Here is a 22,503-nt window from a genome sequence, read left to right as displayed (position 1 = left end):
ACTCCCCGCCAAGCAGGGAGCCCGATGCGGGACTCGATCCAGGGACTCCAGGATCATGACCTGAGCCGAAGGCAGTCGCTTAACCAACTGAGCCACCCAGGCGCCCCGACAGGAAAGGTCTTTTTTTTTTAAAGATTTTATTTATTTTTATTTGAGAGAGAGAGAATGAGAGCGAGCACATGAGAGGGGGGAGGGTCAGAGGGAGAAGCAGACTCCCCGCCAAGCAGGGAGCCCGATGCGGGACTCGATCCCGGGACTCCAGGATCATGACCTGAGCCGAAGGCAGTCGCTTAACCAACTGAGCCACCCAGGCGCCCGAGAATTTCTTCACCCTGTTGAAGGGCAGCTTCAAAATACCTACCGCTGAGGCACCTGGCGGGCTCAGTCAGTAGAGCATGAGACTCTTGATCTCCGGGACATGAGTTCGAGCCCCACGAAGAGATTACTTAACAAAAATTTTTTTAGGGGCGCCTGGGTGGCTCAGTTGGTTGGGTGTCCAACTCTTGGTTTCAGCTGGGGTTGTGATCTCATGGGTCATGGCATCGAGCCCCGTGTCAGGCTCGATGCTGAGCGAGAATTTGGCTTAAAGATTCTCCCCCTCTACTCACTCTCTCTTTCTCTCTCTCTCAAATGGATACATAAAATCTTTTAAGAATAAATTAAAAAGAGGGATGCCTGGGTGGCTCAGTCAGTTAAGCGTCTGCCTTCCGCTCAGGTCATGATCCCAGGGTCCTGGGATCAAGTCCCACATGGGGTTCCCTGCTCAGCGTGGAGCCTGCTTCTCCCTCCCCCTCTGCCTGCTTCTCCCCCTGCTTGTGCTCTCTCTCTCTGACAAATAAATAAAATCTTAAATAAATAAGAAATTTAAAAAAATTTTAAATCTTTAAAACAAAAAACCTACAGCTAACATATGCTGAAAGTTTAAACAATTTCACCCCTAAGACTGGGAACAAGGCAAGAATATCTGCTCTCACTACTTCTATGCAACATAGGACTGGAGGTCCTAGCCAGGACAACAAGGGAAGAAAAAAATGGGGAAAGGATGAAGTTAAATTGTGTTTATTTGCAGATGGCATGATTATGCACGTAGAACATCCTAGAAATTTACAAAACAAAACTATTAGAACCTTGTTTAACAAAATGAAAGGATACAAGGTCAATATATAAAAATGCATTTCTCTATAACCAGCAACGAATAATTGGGAAGTTAAATGTATGAAAACATTTCCAAAAGCATCAAAACACATAAAATATTTAGGGATGCAGTTAATAAAACATGTGCAAGATTTGTACACTGAAAACTCTAAAATCGTACTGAGAAAAATGAAAGACCTAAATAGATGGAGAGATATACCACGTTCACGTATAAAATGTCACTTCACCCCATACCGATTCTATAGATTCAGGCAATCCTGATTAAAATTTCAGCAGGTTTGGGGCGCCTGGGTGGCTCAGTCATTGAGCGTCTGCCTTCGGCTCGGGTCATGATCCCAGGGTCCTGGGATTGGGCCCCGCATCGGGCTCCCTGCTCCCTGGGAGGCCTGCTTTTCCCTCTCCCACTCCCCCTGCTTGTGTTCCTGCTCTCGCTGTCTCTCTCTCTCTGTCAAATAAATAAAATCTTTAAAAATAAAATAAAATAAAATTTCAGGTTTTTTGTTGTTGTTGTAGAAATTATCAAGTAGATTCTAAAATGTATATGGAAATGCAAACAAACTAGAAGAGCCAAAACAATTTTGAAAAACAGGAACAAAGTTGCAACACCTAATGTTACTTGATTTCAAGAATTACTCTAAGTCTGCAGTAATCAAGGCAGTGTGGAATTAGCATAAGGATAGACATATAGATCAATGAAACAGACTGAATTCCAAAAATCCATATGCATCCAATCAACTGATTTTGCCAAAGGTGCCAAGATAATTCAGTGGGGAAAGGAAGCTGGTAGAACATGTCTGTGCCAAAGAAGAAATGAACCATGACCCCTACCTCACACCATATCAAAAACTCACTCCAAATCGATCAGAGACCTAAATGCAAAAACCAAAACTATGAAACTTCTAGAGAAGAGTATAAGAGAAAACCTCTGTGGCCTAGGGGTAGGCAAAAATTTCTTAAGCACACAAAAGCACAATTAATAAAAGCAATTAATTGATAAATAGGACTTCATCAAAATTTTGAACTTCTGTTCTTTGAAATATACTATTAAAAAATGAAACTAAGCAGCAAGCTTATAGAAAATATTCATTTTATGGATGTGTCTGTGTGTGTCTGTGTGTATCTCACAAAGAAATTATATCCAGAATAGATAAAGAACTCTTACAACTACATAATGAGAAGACAAATAACTCAGTAAAACATAGGCAAAAGAATCAGATAAATACTTCCCAAAAAAGAACACACAAATGACCAATATGCACATGAAAAGATGCTCAATATCTTTAGTTGACAGGGAAGTACAAATTGAAACTACAATAAGATATACACAGATTAGGAGCGCCTGGGTGGCGTCTGCCTTCCGCTCAGGTCATGATCTCAGGGTCCTGAGATCAAACCCCATGTCGGGCTCTCTGCTCAGCAGAGGAGTCTGCTTCTCCCTCTCCCTCCACCACTCATGCTCTCTCTCACACACCCTCTCTCTCTCTCTCTAATAGATAAATTAAATTAAATTAAAAAGATATACACAGATTAGAATGGCTAAAATTAATGGTGATACAAAATGTTGGTGAGGATATGATACAACTAGAACTCACATCCTCTGCTGGTAGGAGTATAAAATGACACAGATATATTAGAAAAGTTTGGCAGTTTCTTACGAAGGTTAATATACACTGACCATTTGATCTAGCAATTCCACTAGCTTTTTACTTGAGATAAATGAAACACAAGTCCATACAAAGACTTTTTTTTTTTAAGATTTTATTTATTTATTTGACAGAGAGAGACACAGAGAGAGAGGGAACACAAGCAGGGGGAGTGGGAGAGGGAGAAGCAGGCTTCCCAAGGAGCAGGGAGCCCAGTGTGGGGCTCGATCCCAGGACCCTTGGGACCATGACCTGAGCCAAAGGCAGACGCTTAATGACTGAGCCACCCAGGCGCCCCCATACAAAGACTTTTACATGAAGTTCATACCAGCTTTATTCATAATAGCCCCAAACTGAAAACAACCCAAATGTCATTGAACAGGAAAACTGGATCAGGGACTTCTCCTATATCTATGCAGAATACTACTCAGCAATAAAAAAGAAAAAATTACCAATGCATGTAATAATATAGATGAACATTGCAAACATTTTTGTTCAACAAAAGAAGCCAGGCACGAAAAGGAACATACTGTGTGGTTTCATTTACATGAAGTTCTAAACAGACACTAATCTATAGTGACAGAAAGCAGATGATTGGCCGGATCAGAGCCCAGAAATGACCGCAAAGGGGCATGAGGAAAGATTTGGCGGGGGGGAGGAAAATGTTCTATGACTCTGTTAGTGTTTTTTATTGTATGTGAATTATACCCCAATAAAATTGATTTTTTAAAAAAGACCGCCTGGGTTGGGGTGCCTGGGTAGCTCAGTCAGTTAAGTATCCGATTCTTGGTTTTGGCTGAGGTCGTGATCTCTGGGTTGTGAGATCGAGCCCCGGGTCGGGCTCCGCACTCAGCACAGAGTCAGCTTCGGACTCTCTCTCTCTCTCTAAAATAAATAAATCTTTAAAAAGAAAAAAAAAGAGAGAGACCACCTGGGTTGAATTCCTGGCTTTACTACTTACTAGTTGCGTAATCTTGGGCACATTATTTCATTTTTCTGTGCCTCTATTTCCCCAACAGAAAAGTGACAATAGTAATAACAATAATACTTCCCTCATAGAATTTGTTTTGTTTGTTTATTGTTCTTGTTTTTTAAGTAGGCTCCGTGTCCCATGTGGGGCTCAAACCCATGACCCTGAGATCAAGAGTCACATGCTCCACCGACTGAGCCAGCCAGGTGCCTCATGTTTGTTAGGTTTTTGTTTCGTTTCATTTTGTTTTCTTTCGTTAGATAAGCTCATAGGATTGTTGAAAGGATTAAATGAGCAAATGTATTACGAACTGTGGTAGTCAACCTCTAAGAAGGACTCCGATGGTTCCTGCCCCCGTGGAGTCCCCTCCACATTGAAAAGACTGACCCGTGTAACCCATAGGATGTCGAAAATTTTTGAGACTAGGTCAAAAAACTCATCGAGCCTTCTGCTCTTGGATCACTCTTTCTGGGGGGAAGCCAGCCACCAAGTCATGAGGATTTTCAAGCAGCCCTGTGGAGAGGTCGGGATGGCAAGGAATTGAGAGCTTCTGCCAACAGTCAGCACCCGGGCACCAGCCATGGAAGGGGGCCAGCTGGATCCTTCATTCCCAGCTCAGCCTTCAGATGGCTGGCCAACAGCTTGACTACAACCTCAGGAGGGACTGTGAGTCAAAACCACCCAGCTGAGCTGCTCCCAATTCTTGACCCACAGAAATTGTGTGAGGTAAGAAATGTTCATAAGCTTTGAAACTGCTGAATTTGGCAGTAATCTGTCATGCACCAATGAACAACAAATACAAGCACAAAGATAAGAGCTGACGTTTTTGAGCATTTATCCATGTGACCTACTATGACTACTGGGAGGTGAGAAACTGGGGGAGTATCTTCCATTTACCTGTCTAGAACCACTCTCCACCCTCTTCCACTCGGCTCTGTGCCCACGGAGACTGACTTGTTCAGACTCAACAGTCTCCTATATCCTTTGCCTTTTAATCAGGTTTGGCCAATGGGGAGCCCCCAGGGAGATATGGAAAGGAGAAGGAAGAGTGAGGTCAGGATAGTTCTTCCTGCGCTCCCTCCCTGCAGGGCACCTCTGGCTGGTGCTGTTCCTCAACAGAAGGTCACAGCTTCTCCCTCAAGGTGGTTCTCTCCGTACAACCCCTTCTGAGCCGGGGGAACTGCTCCCTTGGCAGCCAGGTATAGGAGGTAGGAGCTCTCACACTGTAACTTGCCCAGGAACGCACTACCCTGGTGAGTCCCCGACACCCTGCTGACACCTAACTAGTCCCTTTATTCAGCCTTCCTCAAGTTACCCAATTTGAGCGTGCCATCTGTTTCCTTCTGGGACGGACTGGCCACCCTAATTAAAATCCCCCTACTTTACAGAAGGAAGTAGAAATTCGAAGAGGACCAAGGAGATTACTCAGAAATACATGGAAAAGCAACAGGCCACCCAGAGGTGTGCTCTGCAGGCAATGGGCACTGAAGATGCTCGTTGAATAAATGAATGAATGAATGAATGACTTGGTGGGCGCCAGGAAGGACTCACTCGCCCTGCTTCCTTGAGGGCTATCGGTACTAAAACAGCAATGTCAGCAGCTGAACTACTTCAGCCAGACAACTGATACCCAGCTCCCCAGCCCAGCCCAGAGTTGGCTTCAGGAAGTCTTGCGTTGGAAGGATTAACACACAGCCTGGGACACCAAGGAAGCAGCCCCCCACCTCAGTGAGACTCAGGAGTTATTTTTGAAAAGCAAGCAAGGCCTGCGGGCGGCCCTGGCAGAGCGCAGAGCTGGAAGAGAGAGCCAGAAGCAGAGAGAACAGACAGATACAGCGGAGCCCACGCCCCGTCCCTGTGACGTCAGCCCCACGCACTGTGACATAACATGGCGGCGGCGGCGGCGGGGGGGGGGGGGGTGTCCTGCATCCCCTTGGGAATTTTTTTTATTAGCTGTGGCAAGATGCACATCCCATAAAATGTATCCTTGGGAATTTTTGAGCCACTCCCACCCAGGCTGAATGACCCTGGGGAATGAATTCCAACAGGAACAGGGAGTCAGATCACCAGCCAAAAATATCTGTGTCCAAATGGTGTGTGAGATTTTTGCTCAAGTCTGGAAAAATCCTAAAACTGAAGGGAGGGTCACTGCTATGAGGCAGAGTCAGGGGCCAAGGATCAGGAAAGAGTGGGCAGCCTTCATCCCGACCAAACAGCAGGAAGGCAGGGGAGGGCTGTGGGGCAGGGGAGGAGATGAGCTGAGTGGAGAGCAGGTGTTGGGGCTGGAGTCTGAGCTGAGGGCTGCAGGGGGCAGAGAGCGAGCAGCCCGAACGGTAGCTAATGAACCCTACAGTCCGTGGGAGAGGTGTGTGCAACGGGGTGGGGGGTGGAGGGGGAGGTCAGAGGCAGCCATCAAGGCCCCAAAATAACTCCTGCTTCTGCTGGGAGGCTCTGGAACTAATCAAGATGGGGATAATCTGAAAATCCATCAGTAGGAGGGTGCTGAGAGGGCTTGTGTCTCCAAGTAGGGATTGGAGGGGAGGGACCTTAACAAAAAGATGTGCTTTGCAGTGAGGAGTTGTTGTCCTAGAAGATGGAGCCGACAGGAAAGCAAGGTCTCCCCAGCGTCCCGTCTGTGGAGCACCGGCCACGTGCCCAGCGCTGTAATATCTGGCTAAGGACGTGAGTCCTGAAGTCAGCCTGCCTGGGTTTGAATCCCTGCTCTATTTCTTGCTGGCTGTGTGATCTTGGGCAAGTCACTTTTTCCCCCACTCTGAGCCTGCCTCCTTACCTGGAAAATGGGGATAAAATTCATACCTGCCCCCATAGGGTAGGTGAGAATAAGCTCAATGTATGAGAATGTTTAATAGGATCTGCCCAGCAACCCCGAGGAGGTGGGGTGGTAGGCTTCCATCCCCTCATCTTACCAGGGGGCAAACTGAGGCTCAGAGAGCCCAAAGCTACGTGGTTAATAAGTAGAAGTGTCAGGAGTCTGATTCAGGTCAGTCTAAGTCAGAAGCTGCCCCGGCCCCGCCTCACTAGCGTACAGACAGGGCTCAACCCCTCACCCACTACCTCTCTCCAGGCCCCATGTAGGAAGGCAGATCCAGCGTGGACATTGGAAACAGTCTCCAGGTGACACACGTAGGGTCCACTGGGGAGAACATTGCCTTCGACTCACTATATGACCTTGGCTGAGTCCTTTCCCCTCTCTGGGCCTCTGACTCCTCAGTTGCTGAACAAGGGGCTGGTAGCAGGTGATTGTAGTCCTGGAAAGTCTAGGTTCTCACTTGCTGTTCTCTCCCAGTGCCTGGTGCAGGAGGCAGTGAGGAAGGGAGTAAGAAAGAGACTTGGGGGGGCGCCTGAGTGGCTCAGTCGTTAAGCGTCTGCCTTCGGCTCAGGTCATGGTCCTGGGGTCCTGGGATTGAGCCCCGCCTCGGGCTCCCTGCTCAGTGGGGAGTCTGCTTCTCCCTCTCTCACTCCCCCTGCTTGTGTTCCCTCTCTCTGTGTGTCTCTCTCTATCAGATAAATAAAATTTTTTTAAAAAGGAAGAGACTTGGGCAGGGGTGCCCAGGTGGCTGAGTCAGTTAAGCGTCCGACTCTTGATTTTCAGCTCAGGTTATAATCTCAGAGTCGTGAGATCAAGCCCCTCTTTGGGCTCCCTGCTCAACTCAGAGTCTGCTTGAGATTCTCTCTCTCCTTCTGCCCCTCTCCCCAGCTCGCTCATATGCACGCATGCACACTCTCTCTCAAATAAATAAATAAAATCTTTAAAAGAAAAGAAACGAGGGGCACCTGGGTGGCTCAGTTGGTTGAGTGACTGCCTTCGGCTCAGGTCATGATCCTGGAGTCCCTGGATTGAGTCCCGCATCGGGCTCCCTGCTCGGCAGGGAGCCTGCTTCTGCCTCTGACCCTCCCCCCTCTCATATCCTCTCTCTCTCTCATTCTCTCTGTCTCAAATAAATAAATAAAATCTTTAAAAGAAAAAAAGAAAGAAAGAAAAGAAAAGAAACGAGACCTGGGCAGCCAGAAGCAGTGTTTCCTTCATGTTCCCTTCCCTTCCTCTGGGGAATGGGTCTAGGCAGAGGGAAGAGCAAATGCAAAGCGCAGGTGATGAGAGCAGGCATGGCATGTCTGGAGGGCTGCAAGCAGAATGATCTAGGAGCCCCATTAATTCATCCACTCGATGATTTAACCAATGTTCATTACCATGAGCCAGACATTGTTCTAGGCACTGAGGACACAGCAGTGAACAACACAGATGAAACCACCATCTTTAGGGAGCTCACATTCTAATTGGGGGAAATGGGGAAAAGCAAGTAAACACCACCAACCAGGATAATTCCAGGATGGGACAAGTGCTCGATGCATGATAGCAAATATTTGTAAAGCACCTAATAGGGGCCAAGCATTGTGAGCAGGTGTTAAATAATGTCATCTTTACTACAATCCATGGGGTACATGCAATTATCACCATCCCCATTTTACAGCTGGGGAAACTGGCACTCAACTTGCCCAGGGCCACACAGCTAGGAGCATCTCAGCATTACTGAGATTCAAACCCAGGCCATCTGGCTCCATTGTGAGGACATCGTGGGGACATCGTGAGGACAGCATTAAATAGGGCAATTCATTCAGGGAAAAACACTCTAAAGAGGTAAAATTTGAGCTGAGACACATAATAAGACACCAGCCATGGGAAGTCCAGGAGGCAGAAGGTTCCAGATGGAAGCAACACTGAGTGCAAAGGCCCTGAGGCAGCTAGGGGCTTCCCAGGGTGGAAGAGGAAGAAGGAGGCCAGTTTCCGATGGAGCGGAGGGACAGAACAGGTCAGAGGGGCGCAGGGCAGACACGTGGAGGGAGGGAGGGAGGAGATGCAGGAGATGCGCCCAGGATCTTCTCAGCTGGGACGCCGAGAAGCTAGGGCCAAAGCGGTTCTGACAAGCGTGGCACCCTCCTCTCCTCGCTTCAGGCCAATCTGGTCCAGGCAGAGCTGAGCTTTCCCCCAGGGTCTATTGCTGGGAAAGAGCTTTAGCTGGGCTGCCTGCCTACTGTTTATCTGCTGCCACACCTCCACTGGGCGGCCACCTCCATGACTGACGGGGACCGGAAGGAAGGACTCCTCTCATTTCTCACCGCCAGTCCTAAATCCACATCCTGCCTCTCCTTGGGCTCCCCACAGACCCACCCATGAGGGCCTCCTGGCCTCCAGCAGAGGCTAAACTGTCTTGCCCCTGCCCTCAGGGATCCCCTAGGCCTGAGTCTAGTCCAAGCCAAGTGAGAGGGTGGACTGTTCCTCAGCCTGGCCTAGTCCTATAGGCCAGGGTTAGAATCCACATTCCACCTCATGTGATCTTGGGCAAGTGGCTTCACCTCTGTAAGCCTCAGTATCCTCATCCAAAAAATGGGAATAATGCCTCATAGGATCACTGTGAGAATTAAATATAACGGGCCCAAGAGGGAGTTTTCTGGGGGCTGGAAATGGACTATAGTTTTACCTGGGAGGTGGTATATATAAAATTTAATGAACTGTGCACTTTAGGTTTGTTCGTTTTATACTATGACCATTATAGCTCAGTTTTTTAAAAAGTGTTAAGTGTCTGGCCCACGGTTCGTGCCACACAAATGTTACCTAGTGTATTAGGTGTCCCATAACTATCTGTTGAATGGATGAAAACTTTAGTGTCCTTCCATATTTCATTTATCATGTATGTGATTTCCAATGCTCTCGGTGCCTGGATGCTAAAGGAGCTCAAACTCATCATGTTCAAGACTGAGTTCTTCCCTTCACCTAAGTCTTCCCCATTTGCCCAGATCAGAAATGTAGATGTCACTCTGCCCGCCCTCTCCTCTTCCCTCCTTCCCCAACCCCTCACAGCTAACCCATCACCAAAACTGTCTCCAAAGATAAACCCCAACAATTCCTTCCCCTCGCTGAAAGGGCATGCTGACCTCCAGTCAAGAGAAACAGCTTAACCACATGCAAAAGAATGAAGTTGGACCCCTACCTCACTCCATAGACAAAAATTAACTTAATGGATCAATGACCTAAATGTAAGAGCTAAAATGACAAAACAATTCATAAGGGTAAATATTCATGACCTCAGATTTGGCCATGGGTTCTTAGATTTGACACCAAAAGCACAAGCAACAAAAGAAAAATAGATAAATGGGATGAAAAGTAAAAATCTGTGTGCGTCAAAGGACATTATCAAGAAAGTCAAAGGGGGCGCCTGGCTGGCCCAGCTGGCACAGAATATGACTCTCAATCTCAGGGTCATGAGTTCAAGCTCCACATTGGGCATGAAGCTTACTTAAATTTTAAAAAAAGAAAAAGTGAGGGGCACCTGGATGGCTCAGTTGGTCAGGTGTCCGACTCGATATCAGCTCAGGTCTTGATCTCAGGGTCGTGAGTTCAGCCCCAGAGCTGGGCCCCATGCTGGGTGTGGAGCCTACTTAAAAAAACAAGGACGCCTGGGGAGCTTAGTCGGTTAAGTATCTGCCTTCAGCTCAGGTCATGATCTTGGGGTCCTGGGATGGAACCCCGTGTGAGGAATCCCTGCTCAGCAGGGAGTCTGCTTCTCCCTCTCCCTCCGCCCCTCTTGCCTCCCAGCTCATGCTCTCTCTCTCTCTCTCTCTCAGATAAATAAATAAAATCTTAAAAAAAAAAAAAAAACAACAGTGAAAAGGCAGCCTACAGAATGGGAGGAAGCGTTTGTAAATCGTATATCTGATAAGGGTTTAGTAACCAGAATATTTAAAAAAAAAACTCTTAAGAACTCAGCAACAAAAAAACAAACAACCCAAGTAAGTAAAGGACAAAGAAAATATACAAAAGGCCAAAAAGCACATGAAAAAATGTTCCACATCAGTGGTAACTAAGCAAATGCAAATCAAAACCAAAATGAGATATTACCTCCCATCTACTAGAATGGCTTTAATAAAAATAAAAATATACAGAAAATAGTAAATGTCAGCAAGGATGTGGAGAAATAGGGACCCTCATACATGCTGGTGGGAATGTAAAATGTTCAGCCACCGTGGAAAACAGCTTGGTGGTCCCTCAAAAAGTTAAACATAGAGTGACCATATGACCCAGCAATTCCATTTCTAGGTATATACCCAAAAGAATGTAAAACAGAAACTCAAACAGGTATTTATATACTGATGTTCATAGCAGCATGATTCACATTATGGTAGAAACAACCCAAATGTCTATCAACAGATGAATGAATAAACAAATCATGGTCTATCCATACAATGGAAAATTATTCAGCCATAAAAAGGAGTGAAGCACCCATGTATGCAACTTGGATGAACCTTGAAAACATGATGCTCAGTGAAAGAAGCCGGACAGGAAAGTTCTCATTTATAGGATTCCTTTTGCATGAAATACCCGGAATAGGCAAATCCACAGGGACAGAAAGCAGGTTGTCAGAGACTGGGGAGCAGGAGATGGGGAGTAATGGCAAAATGGGGATGGAGTGTTCTTATGAGGTGATTAAAAAGTTGAAATTAGGGAGAGATGTTGGTTGCAAAACATTGTGAATGCACTAAATCCCACTAAACTGTACAGAAGAAGGAGGAGGAGGAAGAGGAAGGAAGGGGAGGAGAAGGAGGAGGAGGAAGAGAGGAAGAAGTGCTGTTTCCCTTAACCCTTAAATCAGGCTGGTCTTAGGGCTGGATTTCACCAACAGGACGCAGCAGAAGTAATGTTTCTGAGACTTTTGAGCCGAGGCCTTAACAAGCCCGACAGCGTCTGTTTCTCAGAAGCCACCTGCTACGCCGTGAGAACCCGCATGGAGGTGAGCTGGGGCCCCCCAGCCAGCAGCTCCTGCTGAACTCCCAGCTGGCAACCAGCCATGTGGGTGAGGCCATTGTGGAGCCCTCCGGCCACCCCAGTGCCCCCCCGGCTGTCACCACATGAAGCACCCCCGGAGAATCCTAAAAAAATAAGTTGTTGCTTTAAGCCACAAAGTTTGGGGGTGATTTATTACACAGCAATACATAACCAATTCTACATCTAAAAACTTCACAAAGCGCCCGTGGCTCTCCACGCCCACCCCCGGCACCGGAGGCCAAGTCTCTCGTCTCCCTCCAGGCAGTTGCTGCCTCCTCACTGGCTCCCCTCCTTCAGTTCAGCCTCTTGAGGTTCACCCTCCTCCAAAGCTGGAGGGAAACTTCTAGCCTTCCAGATAGCAGCCAAGCCCGTTAGTGTGGGCAGCAAGGCCCTGAATGACCCAAGCCCATCCATCTCTGCAGTCCCGGCGCCCTTCACCCACACCTCCAGCCCCTACCACTCACACTTCCTATAAGCCAGCACTACCACAAACTGTCCACCTACCCAGAACACTCTTTCCTACTCCTCTTCTCTTCTCCTGGCTCTCTTTTGCCTCTGGGCCTCAGCTCAGACATCACCACCTCCAGGAAGCCTTCCCTGATCTCCCAGACTGAGTTAGGTACCTCCTCAGGGTACCTTGTCCCCTTTCTAACCCTCATCACAGTAGCTGCCTCTGAACTGTTGTTGACATTTCGCCGCACTGTGAGCAATTTCAGGGTAGGAACAAAGTCGTCTTTGTGTTCTCAGAGCCTAGTACAGGCCTGGCACATAGCAAGTACCCAGGGAAACCCAGGGGAATTAGGGAGTGCGGGCTGGGAACCCCCTCACATCTCATACGGGACTGTGTTGGGGCCAGAATAATGACTGTCAAGGCTGGGAGAGTGGAGCCCTCCCATATGCCCAAAGCCTGACTGCGCGAACAGAACAACTTGTCTGACTCATCTGTCTCCCCAGTAAAGAGACAGTGACATGCAGTGGCTCCTTGTATGAGCTATGTAGGCGGGCAGCTCGGGGTTCAAATCCTGAGTCTGCTACCTCCTGGCTGTGTGACTCTGAAGAAGTGACTTCACCTCTCTGGGCACACTTCCCTCCTCTGTGATAATGGCGCCTCATAGAGAGGTATCGATGAGATGATATCGGTAAAAATGCTTAGCTCAGTAACTGGCCCATGGCAGGCTCTCTGAAAGGTAACTGGTCTCTTCTTGCCACACGGGAGCTGCAGGATCCAGGCCTAGCACGGTGCCTGGCATATGGTGGCTGTTCAGCCAATGCCTTAGGAATGAATGAGGAAGGGGTCTGGTGATAAGACAATAATAATCATAACAGCACACAAGTATTAACTCTTTCAGTCTTCGCTACCACTAAAGGAGGTGGGTACTGTTACGATGTGCATTTTATAGGTAATGAGATTGAGGCCCAAGAGCACGCAGGTCTTCAGTAATGGAGGTTAGATTTGGATCGAGACAGTCTGAGCCCTTTCACCCTCCAACCACCACCCAGACTGCCTCTCAACACCCAAGGCCTGCTCCTCCTGTCAGCTTGGCTTCTCAAAGCAGCTTTGTGGTCCCAAGCACATGAATCTCTCTCTGGGCCTCAGTTTCCCCATCTGCCAAGAGAGAACTGTAGGAGCCAGGAGCCAGTGTGGAATCCAGGCCCAAGTCATTCTCTGGCCGGGGCTGGGGACCTGCTGAGCAGCCAGCCCCGGCCGGGGCCATATTCTCCATGGGCTGGACTGTCACAGGAGGTCACTGCATATTGACCACCGCACTATCTCCCCACGTTGGGAGGAGTCTGGCCTCTGCTTATTCCTGTCCCCCTCCCCAGGGCCCCTGAGGAAAGCTGAGGCGGCCACCCCCAGATGTCTATTCCTGTCCCTGGCCTAGCGCCGTGCTGGGGAAGCAACAGCTATTTTGAGGCCCTTCTCCCTCCAAGCATAAGCGGTGGGAAGGCGCTGGGAACATCCCGAACTAGGAGGCCGCCCGTCGCAGCCTCACCCTGGATCTGGGCCACACCAGCCCTGCGGCTCTGCCCCTTCTTCCAGCTCTTGGCGATGTGATCGGTTCTGATCACAGCCACCACGGTGGGATAACCCCGGAGAACCAGTTCCCAAGGACTTCCACTAGAGGCTGGAGCACAGGGAGGCCGGGCCTTGCCCTTTCGGGAAAGGACTGGAGCATGCACAGCTGGACATGCCAGCTGCGAGGAGGAACTGCTCTGAGCTTGAAATCGGGGAAGACAATGTTCGGGGCAATAATATAAAAATACCTAACATTTCTTGAGCGCTTGTGATGAGACAGGCCCTGTTCCAAGCACTTGACACGGAGGTAAGTCTTTTAATCCTCACAAAGAGGAAAACCTCGCTGAGGTTTGGAGAGGGTAAGTGACTTGCCCAAGGTCACACAGAGGGTGAGTGGCTGAGTCAGGACTTGAACACGGGCAAGCTGGCCCCGGCATCCATGCTTTTAACCCTCTGAACCTTGTTTTTCTTCCCTCTGAATCTTGCAAGCCCACGGGGCTAATATAAATTAAGGGAATGAGCACTGGCTTGAGAGCCAACCCCCTCTTGTCATCCCCAGTCACGTGGCTGCCAGCCCATGCAGGGAGTTCAAACTTCCTCACCTACCAAATGAGGATGATATTACCCACTCCCAGAGTTGAGGTAAGGACTAGCAATAACATGCTTTGGGGACTCAGAAACGCCTCTAAATTATGAAACGAACACGTGCACCTGGTAAAACAGAATGGTACAAAAGGGGACCCAGGAAAAAGGGAGTTCCCCTCCTACTCCACACCTTTAATTCTTCTCCCCAGAGGCAACTTCCGCCGATTGCTTTTGGATCACTTTTTGGAAATTCTCCATGCACATAAAGACAGAGAAGTTATATTCGCATAGGGATTTAGAATATGGGCTGCCTGGTACTGCTGCTTACTATCTATGTGAAGCTTGGGCAAGTCACCTGTTCCCTCTGGGTCTCCCTTTCCTCACCTGTAAATGAGTTACTAAAATTAAAGTATCTCATGTAAAGGGTAGCTGTGAGGGTTAAATGAGTCAATCTACGTAAAGTGTTTAGAACATTCTCTGGCCCACGGTGTCCGATAGATATACACATACAGTGGATCCTTTCTGATAGACATTGAGATAGCCTCGTGCTATCAGAAACAATACTGCAAGACGCATCCTCGTTCACCTGTGGACTGCAAGAATCTCTGTGGGATAAATTCCTGGCAGAGAAATTGCTGGGTCAAACCGTAGTGCCCTTGTAATTTCAATTAATGTTTGGATGAGTGAACCCTCGCGGCAGGCAGGGAAGAGGGAAGAGGGAAGGAGGTCCACAAGGCAGTGAGGACGAGGGAGGAGTGAGATGCAGTGCTCCGTCTCTGAGGCCCAGAGAGGGCCATGTCTGTCCCCCCTGGAACCTGAAGGATGCAGCAGCTCCCTAAGCCCCTGGCCAAGCAGACGGAGGGTTGAATTTTACACAGATTGTTCCCATAAATGTTTTACAGGGAATTGGTTGATTGGATTAGAGGGGCAGGCGCCCCTAATGAGCAGCAGCTGCTTAACAAAATGCTGCAGCAGATACAATTTCCCTTTACCACCATGCACCATGGCAGCAAGCATCCACACCCTGGTAGGGACGCTTGGATGCCCGTGTCACCTCAGAATGACACCCCAATCGGGTTCGCCTTCTCCGAACATCCTTCTAGGTTCCAGACATCCCAGAAGAGATAGAGAGCAAGGGGTTAAGGGCACAGGTGTGGGGGGAGACAAAAAAGGTCTTTTGTCTGCTGACATTACATTGTGACCTTGGACAAGTCATTTGCTCCTTGACCTCAGAGAAGGTTGTCCTGAGGGCTAAATGAAAGTGCTTACACAGTGCCTGGCACACAGTGAGAGCCTGATACATGGAAGCCCCAAAGATACAGATGAAGAATAAAAGCAGCTACTCTGGACCCCACCCCAGAAGAGCCTGGGAACAAGGTACACAGCGGTGGCCCCCCATCCCCATCTAAAGAGAGCGATTTAGCATTTGCCCCAACCACGTCCTAGGGAATGTTCCAGATGTCCCAGTCTGGAAAATGAGATGTGTGACTTATGTTTCCAAGTAAGTTTTAAAGTTCCAAAGCGAATAATTCCATTTTGTGTCTGATCCAAAAGAGCAAATGGGAACTCTCAAGTGAGAAGAAGGCACTGGAAGGAAGTTTCCCGAGCACCCCCACCTTCCCCTTATTGATCTGATCTAGGCTCTGCCCTTTCAGAGAAGTCCCAGGAGTAACAACAGCAAGTACCCCCACCGATCAGGTAAGTGCCCAGGTTCGGGGTCAGATCGCGATTAGCCTCTTCCCGCCTGAGTTCTGTACCTGTGAGCTCGAGCCTCGGGGCCCTCCTCCCCGTAGGGTGGGGATCACTCGGGCGCTGCGGTGGAGGTTCGAGGAGCGACTGCGGGCGAGCGCCCCGCCCCCGCCCGGCAGGCATCCCGGGGACCCGCGCCGCCGAGCGCGTCCACGCCTCCACGGGCGGATTCCCCCGCGGCCTCCCGCGCCGCGCGGCGGGACCCGGGTGATTGCAAACAGCCGCCGGCCTCATTAGGAGACGTGTAATTAGCGGCTGGCGGAGCCGGAGCAGGCGCGGGCTAATTACGGCGGGGAGCGGGCTGCGCCGCCCACGCCGCCGCCCCGGCCGCCGGGCCACCGCGGGTGTCTGGACGCCCCGTGCGGCCGGCGGGGGCAGCGGGCCCTGGTCCCGAGGAGGGGAGGCCCGGGACTGCCCCAGTGTGCTTGCTCCCGGGGCTACGCGGGGGCCGGGGAGGAGGAGGCCATTCACTCAAAACGGCGTGTACGCTGCGCTCCCCGTGTCGGGCGTTTCGTCCACGCTATCGCGTTTCTCTCCGGTTCACTCGCGAGCGAGGGACCACCGTCACCCTGTTGCACAGATGAGGAAACTGAGGTCTAGGGACGTGAATTAGCCTCCCCGGCAGCAAGGGGCTGGAAAATAGAGTGGGGACAGGCAAAACCGTGCACAGGACAGCAGCTGCTGCGTGGGCGAGAGTAAGGACTCGAGCAGGGTGGCCTTGAGTTCGAATTCTAATCTAGCTCCTTACTGGATGTGACTTTGGTCTGAGCCCCAACTGCATCAGTAAAATGGGCGCGGTGTTGGGATTAAGCGAGTTGAAAGCTAGGAAGTGTTGGTGTTATTTTAGGGACGCGAGGCGCAGGAAGGGGTGCTCTGAGGCTCTTCTCCGCGCACAACGGGCCTCTGACGCCCCCTGCTGGCCAAAGGGGGACGCTGGCGAGACCGTTTTTGGATAAACAGGTTGTTTTGGAATGAGGAGAAAGCGTAGGCACAGGTCCCTCAGGTTCTTCATTTTCTTTCCCCCTGTGCCATCGGGCCTCAAAGTGAGGTCCAGGGACCACTGGGTTTTCTGAGACTCTTTCCAGGTGTCCCTAATGTCAAATTAGTGGTGGCAAAGAGTTGAGAGATGAGGAAATTGAGGATTCATTCCAGACTTTGCAAATACTTGGCCTCCCTTCATGGACCTCACAGGGCCAGCCAATTCCACAATTCTACAAATAGGGATAGGTATAAACATCAAGTTACAAAGCTGTGAACCAGCGTGCTGGGTATAACAAAAAAAATCTGGAACTAATTTGAATGTCTATCGTGGGAATACTGACCAATTTAGCAGTGTTACATCTGTGCAGCTGAAAAACAACATTGCAGAATGGTTGACATGAAAACATAGTCAAACAAGAACGAATCTTACAGACGTTATGTTGAGCAAAAGGAGCCACACACACACATACACACACACACAAACATATTGTTGGATTTTTATATAAAGTTCAAGAACAGGGGCGCCTGGGTGGCTCAGTTGGTTAAGCGGCTGCCTTCAGCTCAGGTCATGATCCCAAGGTCCTGGGATCCCAGCCCAGAATAGGGCTCCCTGCTCAGCGGGGAGTCTGCTTCTCCCTCTCCCTCTGCCCCTCCCCCCTGCTCGTGCTCTGTCGCACTCTCTCTCAAATAAATTTAAAAAATAAAATCTTTAAAAATAAATAAAGTTCAAGAACAGGCAAAGTTGATCTTATGATAGAATTCAAAACAGAGGCTACTTCTGGGAAGGTTTTGACTGGGAAGAGAGCAAGGAGCCTTCTTGGGTGTGGAAATGCTCCCTATTAATATGGGTGGTAGTTACAAAAGTCTACACATATGTAAAAATTCATTAAGCCTTACAATTAATATGTACTTTATGTATAGTACACCTCAATAATTCAGTTGTAAAAAAAAGATACTCAAGCAAAAAAAAAGTGCTAAACAGTTTGATCCTATTCATAATAAGAAAATAAAAGGAAAAATATAATTAATCATGGAGCAGCAGTTCTAAGTTTTTTGTCTCAGGACCCCTTTACATTCTTAAATTATTGAGGATCCCAAAGAGCTTTTGTTTTTATAGGATATATTGATACTTATTATGAATATTAAAACTGAGAAATGCAAAGATTCCAAGTAAACAAATAAAACTGAGAAGTGTTTAAAACAAAAAGTCCCATTAGCCATCAGAGTGATAATGTCAGCACATGTCACATAGTCTCTGGAAAACTTTACTGTCCACTCTGAGAAAGTGAAAAAGGCAAAAAACATCTTAGTATTATTATGACAGTAATTTGACATTAGGGACACCTGGAAAGAGTCTCAGAAAACCCAGTGGTCCCTGGACCTCACTTTGAGGCCCGATGGCACAGGGGGAAAGAAAAGGAAGAAAATACACTACATGAGAAATTATCTCCCGGTGCTGAGATTATAATTTTTTATTTCCTTCTTTGTACTTTTTTTTTTTTTAAGTAAAATATAACAACCACGAATTGTTTCTGCAAACAAAAGCCGAGGCAATATACATGTTTCCATAAGATTGTTGAAAGACCCAAACAGTAATAATATATTTGGCTGTACGAAAAAATTAAACAGAGCTCTAACCTGAAACTAAGGGTCCGATTTACCGTGTCAATCCCAGGCGTGTAAATGCAGGGTCTTGCCCTCAAAAGTTCTGCCGTCTAGCTTAGGGAGCGAATATAAGTGCATACACAACTTTATTGCAAGGTAATAAAAAGTAAATACCCCGAGAGCCCCCAATGCAGCGGCTTCATCCTACACAGAATTGCAAACTCTGGCGTGTTGCAGACACACCCAACGCAACCACACGCCACTTCGTCGCAGATCTCCACCCCCAAACAGCTAACTCGGCGGGGCTGTCAGCAGGACGCATGCGCTCTACAAACGTAGAGGGAGGTAGGGCTTAAAGGAGACTGACACTGGGTTCGGCCTCCCAACCCTCTAGCCCCCGCCCTCCTACCCTGCTTCCCTCTCTGAGTGGTTGCAAGACTGCGGAGGGTAATTTCCCATTGGCAGCCAGCAAAACCGCAGATATCCGGTTTGGGCGCGGGGCCGCCGGGCGCGGAGGCTGCCATGGTGCGGTTCAAACACAGGTAAGGAGCCCTTGTCCCAACACCCGCTGCCCTGCCGGGTCCCCGCGGCCTCGGCCCCGCGCTCACTTTCCTGCTGCCCGCCGCAGGTACCTGCTCTGCGAAGTGGTGTCTGATGACCCCCGCTGCCGCCTGAGTCTGGAGGACCGAGTGCTGGGCGGCCTCATACGGGACACGATCGCCCGCGTGCACGGGACTTTCGGCGCGGCCTCCTGCTCCATCGGCTTCGCGGGTGCGAGGGTCCTGGGGAGCTAGGCGGACGGCGGGATTGGGAGGGAACGGGGGCCGGAAGAGGGAGAAAGAAAGGGTACGAGCGACCGCAGGAGCTTCCAAGCCCGATACACAGACCTCACCCTACAGTATCGTCCTCTTGAGGCCCCTCGGAGTCTAAGCCCGAGTCTGGACGAGTCCGAGGTTAGGCGGAGAGCTGAAAGGCAGTGGCACTTTGGGCAAGAACCTACTTTATTTCACACGTGTATATTGGGGATTGTGATTGAATTGAGCAGGATAATGAATTAAATGGGGGAAGCCATGTGTAGTTCCGAGTTAAGTTACTTGGTTACATTGACATCCCATGGGGGAAAAATTGTCAAAATTACCCCTAAAAAGCCCTTAATAGGGCAGATAAAATACAGAACCCACCACCGTATGTAAATGAGGAAGAGGATTCTTCTGACAGGCACGCTTTTTTTTAAGTGTTTTGTGGTGTTTTTTTGCGATTTTATTTAAATATTTATTGGAAAGAGAGAGCGAGCACGAGCAGAGAGGATAGGGAGAAGCAGACTCCGCGTTCAGCAGGGAGCCTGACACAGGGCTCCATCCCAGGACCCTGGAGTTAAGACCTGAGCTGAAGGTAGACGCTTAACCGACTGAGCCACCCTATTGTGACTCCCCTAGCCACACTATTTAATATTTAAATGATCTCTTTTACCCTTTGCTTAAAATTGAATACTGTTGAATTACATGCACATAGGCACAGTTCATTTACATTGGGTCATTCTCAGCCTCTTCAAGAACCTAGAGAGTCCATTTGCAATAGAACCTGTTTTTCAGGGGGTGCCTGGGTGGCTCAGTGCCTTAAGCATCTGCCTTTGGCTCAGGTCATGATCCCACAGTGCTGGGAGTGAGCCCCCCATCAGGCTCCCAGCTCAGGGGCAGCCTACTTCTCCCCCTGCTTGTGCTGTCAAATAAATGAAATCTTAAAAAGAAAACACCACCACCACCTGTTTTTCAGCCAAGGGTTTCCTCTGAGGAAGATGTTCCCTGCCAATCCCAACCCCACTTATCAGTTAATCAGTGAATTAGAGGAGCATTTAAAATTCCAAATTCATTCACCAGTTCTGAGTGGTGTGCAAAGCCCTGGGTGTGGTTTATCCCTTTTCCATAAATAAAGGTCTGTCCTAAGGTTTTTTTCCTTCAGAAATTGGTTTTTACTCACTGATGCATCCCAAGTGCCACTGCCTGGCACACAGTAGACTCTCAGTTACTCTAAGATTTTTAAGTGAATCCAGTTTCCCAAAATGATTTTTTTTCCCCCCGCTGTAGTGCGATACCTCAATGCCTATACTGGAATAGTGCTACTTCGATGCCGGAAGGAATTCTACCAACTCGTGTGCTCAGCTCTTCCTTTCGTCACATACTTGGAAAACAAAGGACACCGTTACCCGTGTTTCCTCAACACCTTACATGTGGGAGGTAGGGGTGCATGTGTTATGGCTGCTGATTTCCAATAATAACAGGTCCAGGGTTCAGTCTTGACAGGCAGGTGGGTCTTCCTGCTATCCTGCCAAGAACGAGAGGCTTTCGCCTAGCTTGGAAAGTCTTTGAGGCAGACACCTTACACAAGCTGTTGACCACGGAGCTCTTTCATGTGCCAGGTACAATTAGAACATGTCAGAAGTTCCTGATTCGTTACAACAGGAGACAGCTGTTGATCTTATTGCAGAACTGCACTGATGAAGGTAAGCAACATTAGCCAGTGCCCACTGAGCAGTAACTAGCCTGGCTGAGTAAGAGGTCACTCCCAAAGACCTCTTTCATCTCTGCTCTGCTTGCCTTTGCAGGAGAACGGGAAGCTATCCAGAAGTCTGTCACCAGAAGCTGTCTACTAGAAGAGAGGTCAGATGAGGAGGAGCTTTCAGACAATGACGGTGAGGAGGCTGCTGAAGCGATGGAGTGAACCTCTCTGCAGGCTGTCCTGGGCCTGAGATTCAGGGTCCACTTGTTGGAACAGGACATTCTGGAGGGCAGCAGCATCTGCTAGTTTGCCAAACTGGATGACTGCGGACCAGAGGCCAAGGTACCAGCTCAAAATGGAGGACTTGTTCACTTAAACTGAAGTCACCTTTACCTAGCGCTGCCTGGTTAAGTGGTTCTGCAGGCAGTGAATCCCCAGTAGTTACAGATGTCTCTATCTAATTGCCTGGCTGAGTAGGTTTAATAAAAGTACGTGGCAAGGCGCCTGGGTGGCTCAGTCCGTTAAGCATCCGACTCGGTTTTGGCTCAGGTCATGATCTCACGATTGTAGGATTGAGCCCTGAGTCGGGCTCTGTGCTCAGTGTGGGAGTCTGCTTCAGATTCTCTTTGCTCTCTCCCTCGCCCCTTTCTCAAATAAATAATATCTTAAAGAAATGTACGGGGCACCTGGGTGGTTCAGTCGTTAAGCGTCTTGCCTTCGGCTCAGGTCATGATCTCAGGTCCTGGGATCGAGAGCCCCACATCGGGCTCCCTGCTCAGCGGGAAGCCTGCTTTTCCCTCTCCCACTCCCCCCTGCTTGTGTTCCCTCCCTTGCTGTGTCTCTGTCAAATAAATAAATAAATAAAATCTTTAAAAAAAAAGAAAGAAATGTACTTGGCTTCTGTAGCATTTAGTATACTTACGAAGTTCAAGCTTGGCCAGGTTTCCTTCCCTCTCTATCCCTGGCCTCAGTAGGAAGACTGGCTCCCTATAATGCTAGATGTATAGTCTCCCACTTGAGGCCTTGTGCCCCCACCCCTAGGATGAACCCTAACCAATCCAGGTTATTTAGAGTAAAATTATTAGTGAGACATGACAACTGAACTGGCACAAATCTATAGCTGGTCTCCGTACTGACCCACAGGGCCTTAAAAATACGAGATTCCTTACCAATCCTTAATCAGGTAACAGGATAACATGGTTCTTGTACTTTTCTTGGGGGGGTTGGGGGGGGTGACAAAACCTGGCCTTGCCTGACATTACAAAGCCAAGCAGCAGCTATCAACTTCGTTTTCCACAGGCTGGGCCACCTGAAACCAAGTGACACCGCCACACTCACAGAGGTTATAGGAGGATTTGGATCCACTACTTATAGGATCTGTTTTCTTGTATAACAAAACAGATGTTATTCAAAATCACTTTTACATTTAACAGAAAGATTTGTAATGTTTGCTTCAATGTGT

The 22,503-nt window shown here is 48.7% G+C and overlaps 2 protein-coding genes across 3 annotated transcripts in view; one reads left to right on the top strand and one right to left on the bottom strand.

Annotated features, from left to right (window-relative positions):
- The window catches only part of RNF10 (ring finger protein 10), a 129,883-nt gene that overhangs the window by 65,913 nt on the left and 41,467 nt on the right, over positions 1-22,503 (bottom strand). The gene's annotated exons all lie outside the window — the stretch shown is intronic.
- POP5 (POP5 homolog, ribonuclease P/MRP subunit) lies at positions 18,973-21,925 on the top strand. Its single transcript, XM_045887496.3, has 5 exons — positions 18,973-19,087; positions 19,174-19,316; positions 20,630-20,779; positions 20,962-21,045; positions 21,148-21,925. The coding sequence occupies exons 1-5, from the start codon at positions 19,068-19,070 to the stop codon at positions 21,261-21,263; spliced, it is 513 nt and encodes a 170-aa protein (XP_045743452.1). The 5' UTR covers positions 18,973-19,067; the 3' UTR covers positions 21,264-21,925.

The sequence above is a fragment of the Mirounga angustirostris genome, unplaced genomic scaffold (genome assembly GCF_029215605.1).
Source record: "Mirounga angustirostris isolate CCGP_5_RB_7025 unplaced genomic scaffold, mMirAng1.0.hap1 SCAF_14, whole genome shotgun sequence".
Lineage (NCBI taxonomy): Eukaryota > Metazoa > Chordata > Mammalia > Carnivora > Phocidae > Mirounga > Mirounga angustirostris.
The sequence above is the reverse complement of the archived record's forward strand: the minus strand, read 5'-3'. Positions and strand labels throughout refer to the sequence as shown.

What these genes read in the sequence shown, in the direction of transcription:
- POP5 (XM_045887496.3), top strand. Translation starts at nt 19,068, where the DNA reads ATGGTGCGGTTCAAACACAG. An exon ending in CTGCTCCATCGGCTTCGCGG is followed by an intron (nt 19,317 to 20,629) that starts GTGCGAGGGTCC and finishes CCCCCGCTGTAG; the next exon opens with TGCGATACCTCAATGCCTAT. An exon ending in CAACACCTTACATGTGGGAG is followed by an intron (nt 20,780 to 20,961) that starts GTAGGGGTGCAT and finishes TTCATGTGCCAG; the next exon opens with GTACAATTAGAACATGTCAG.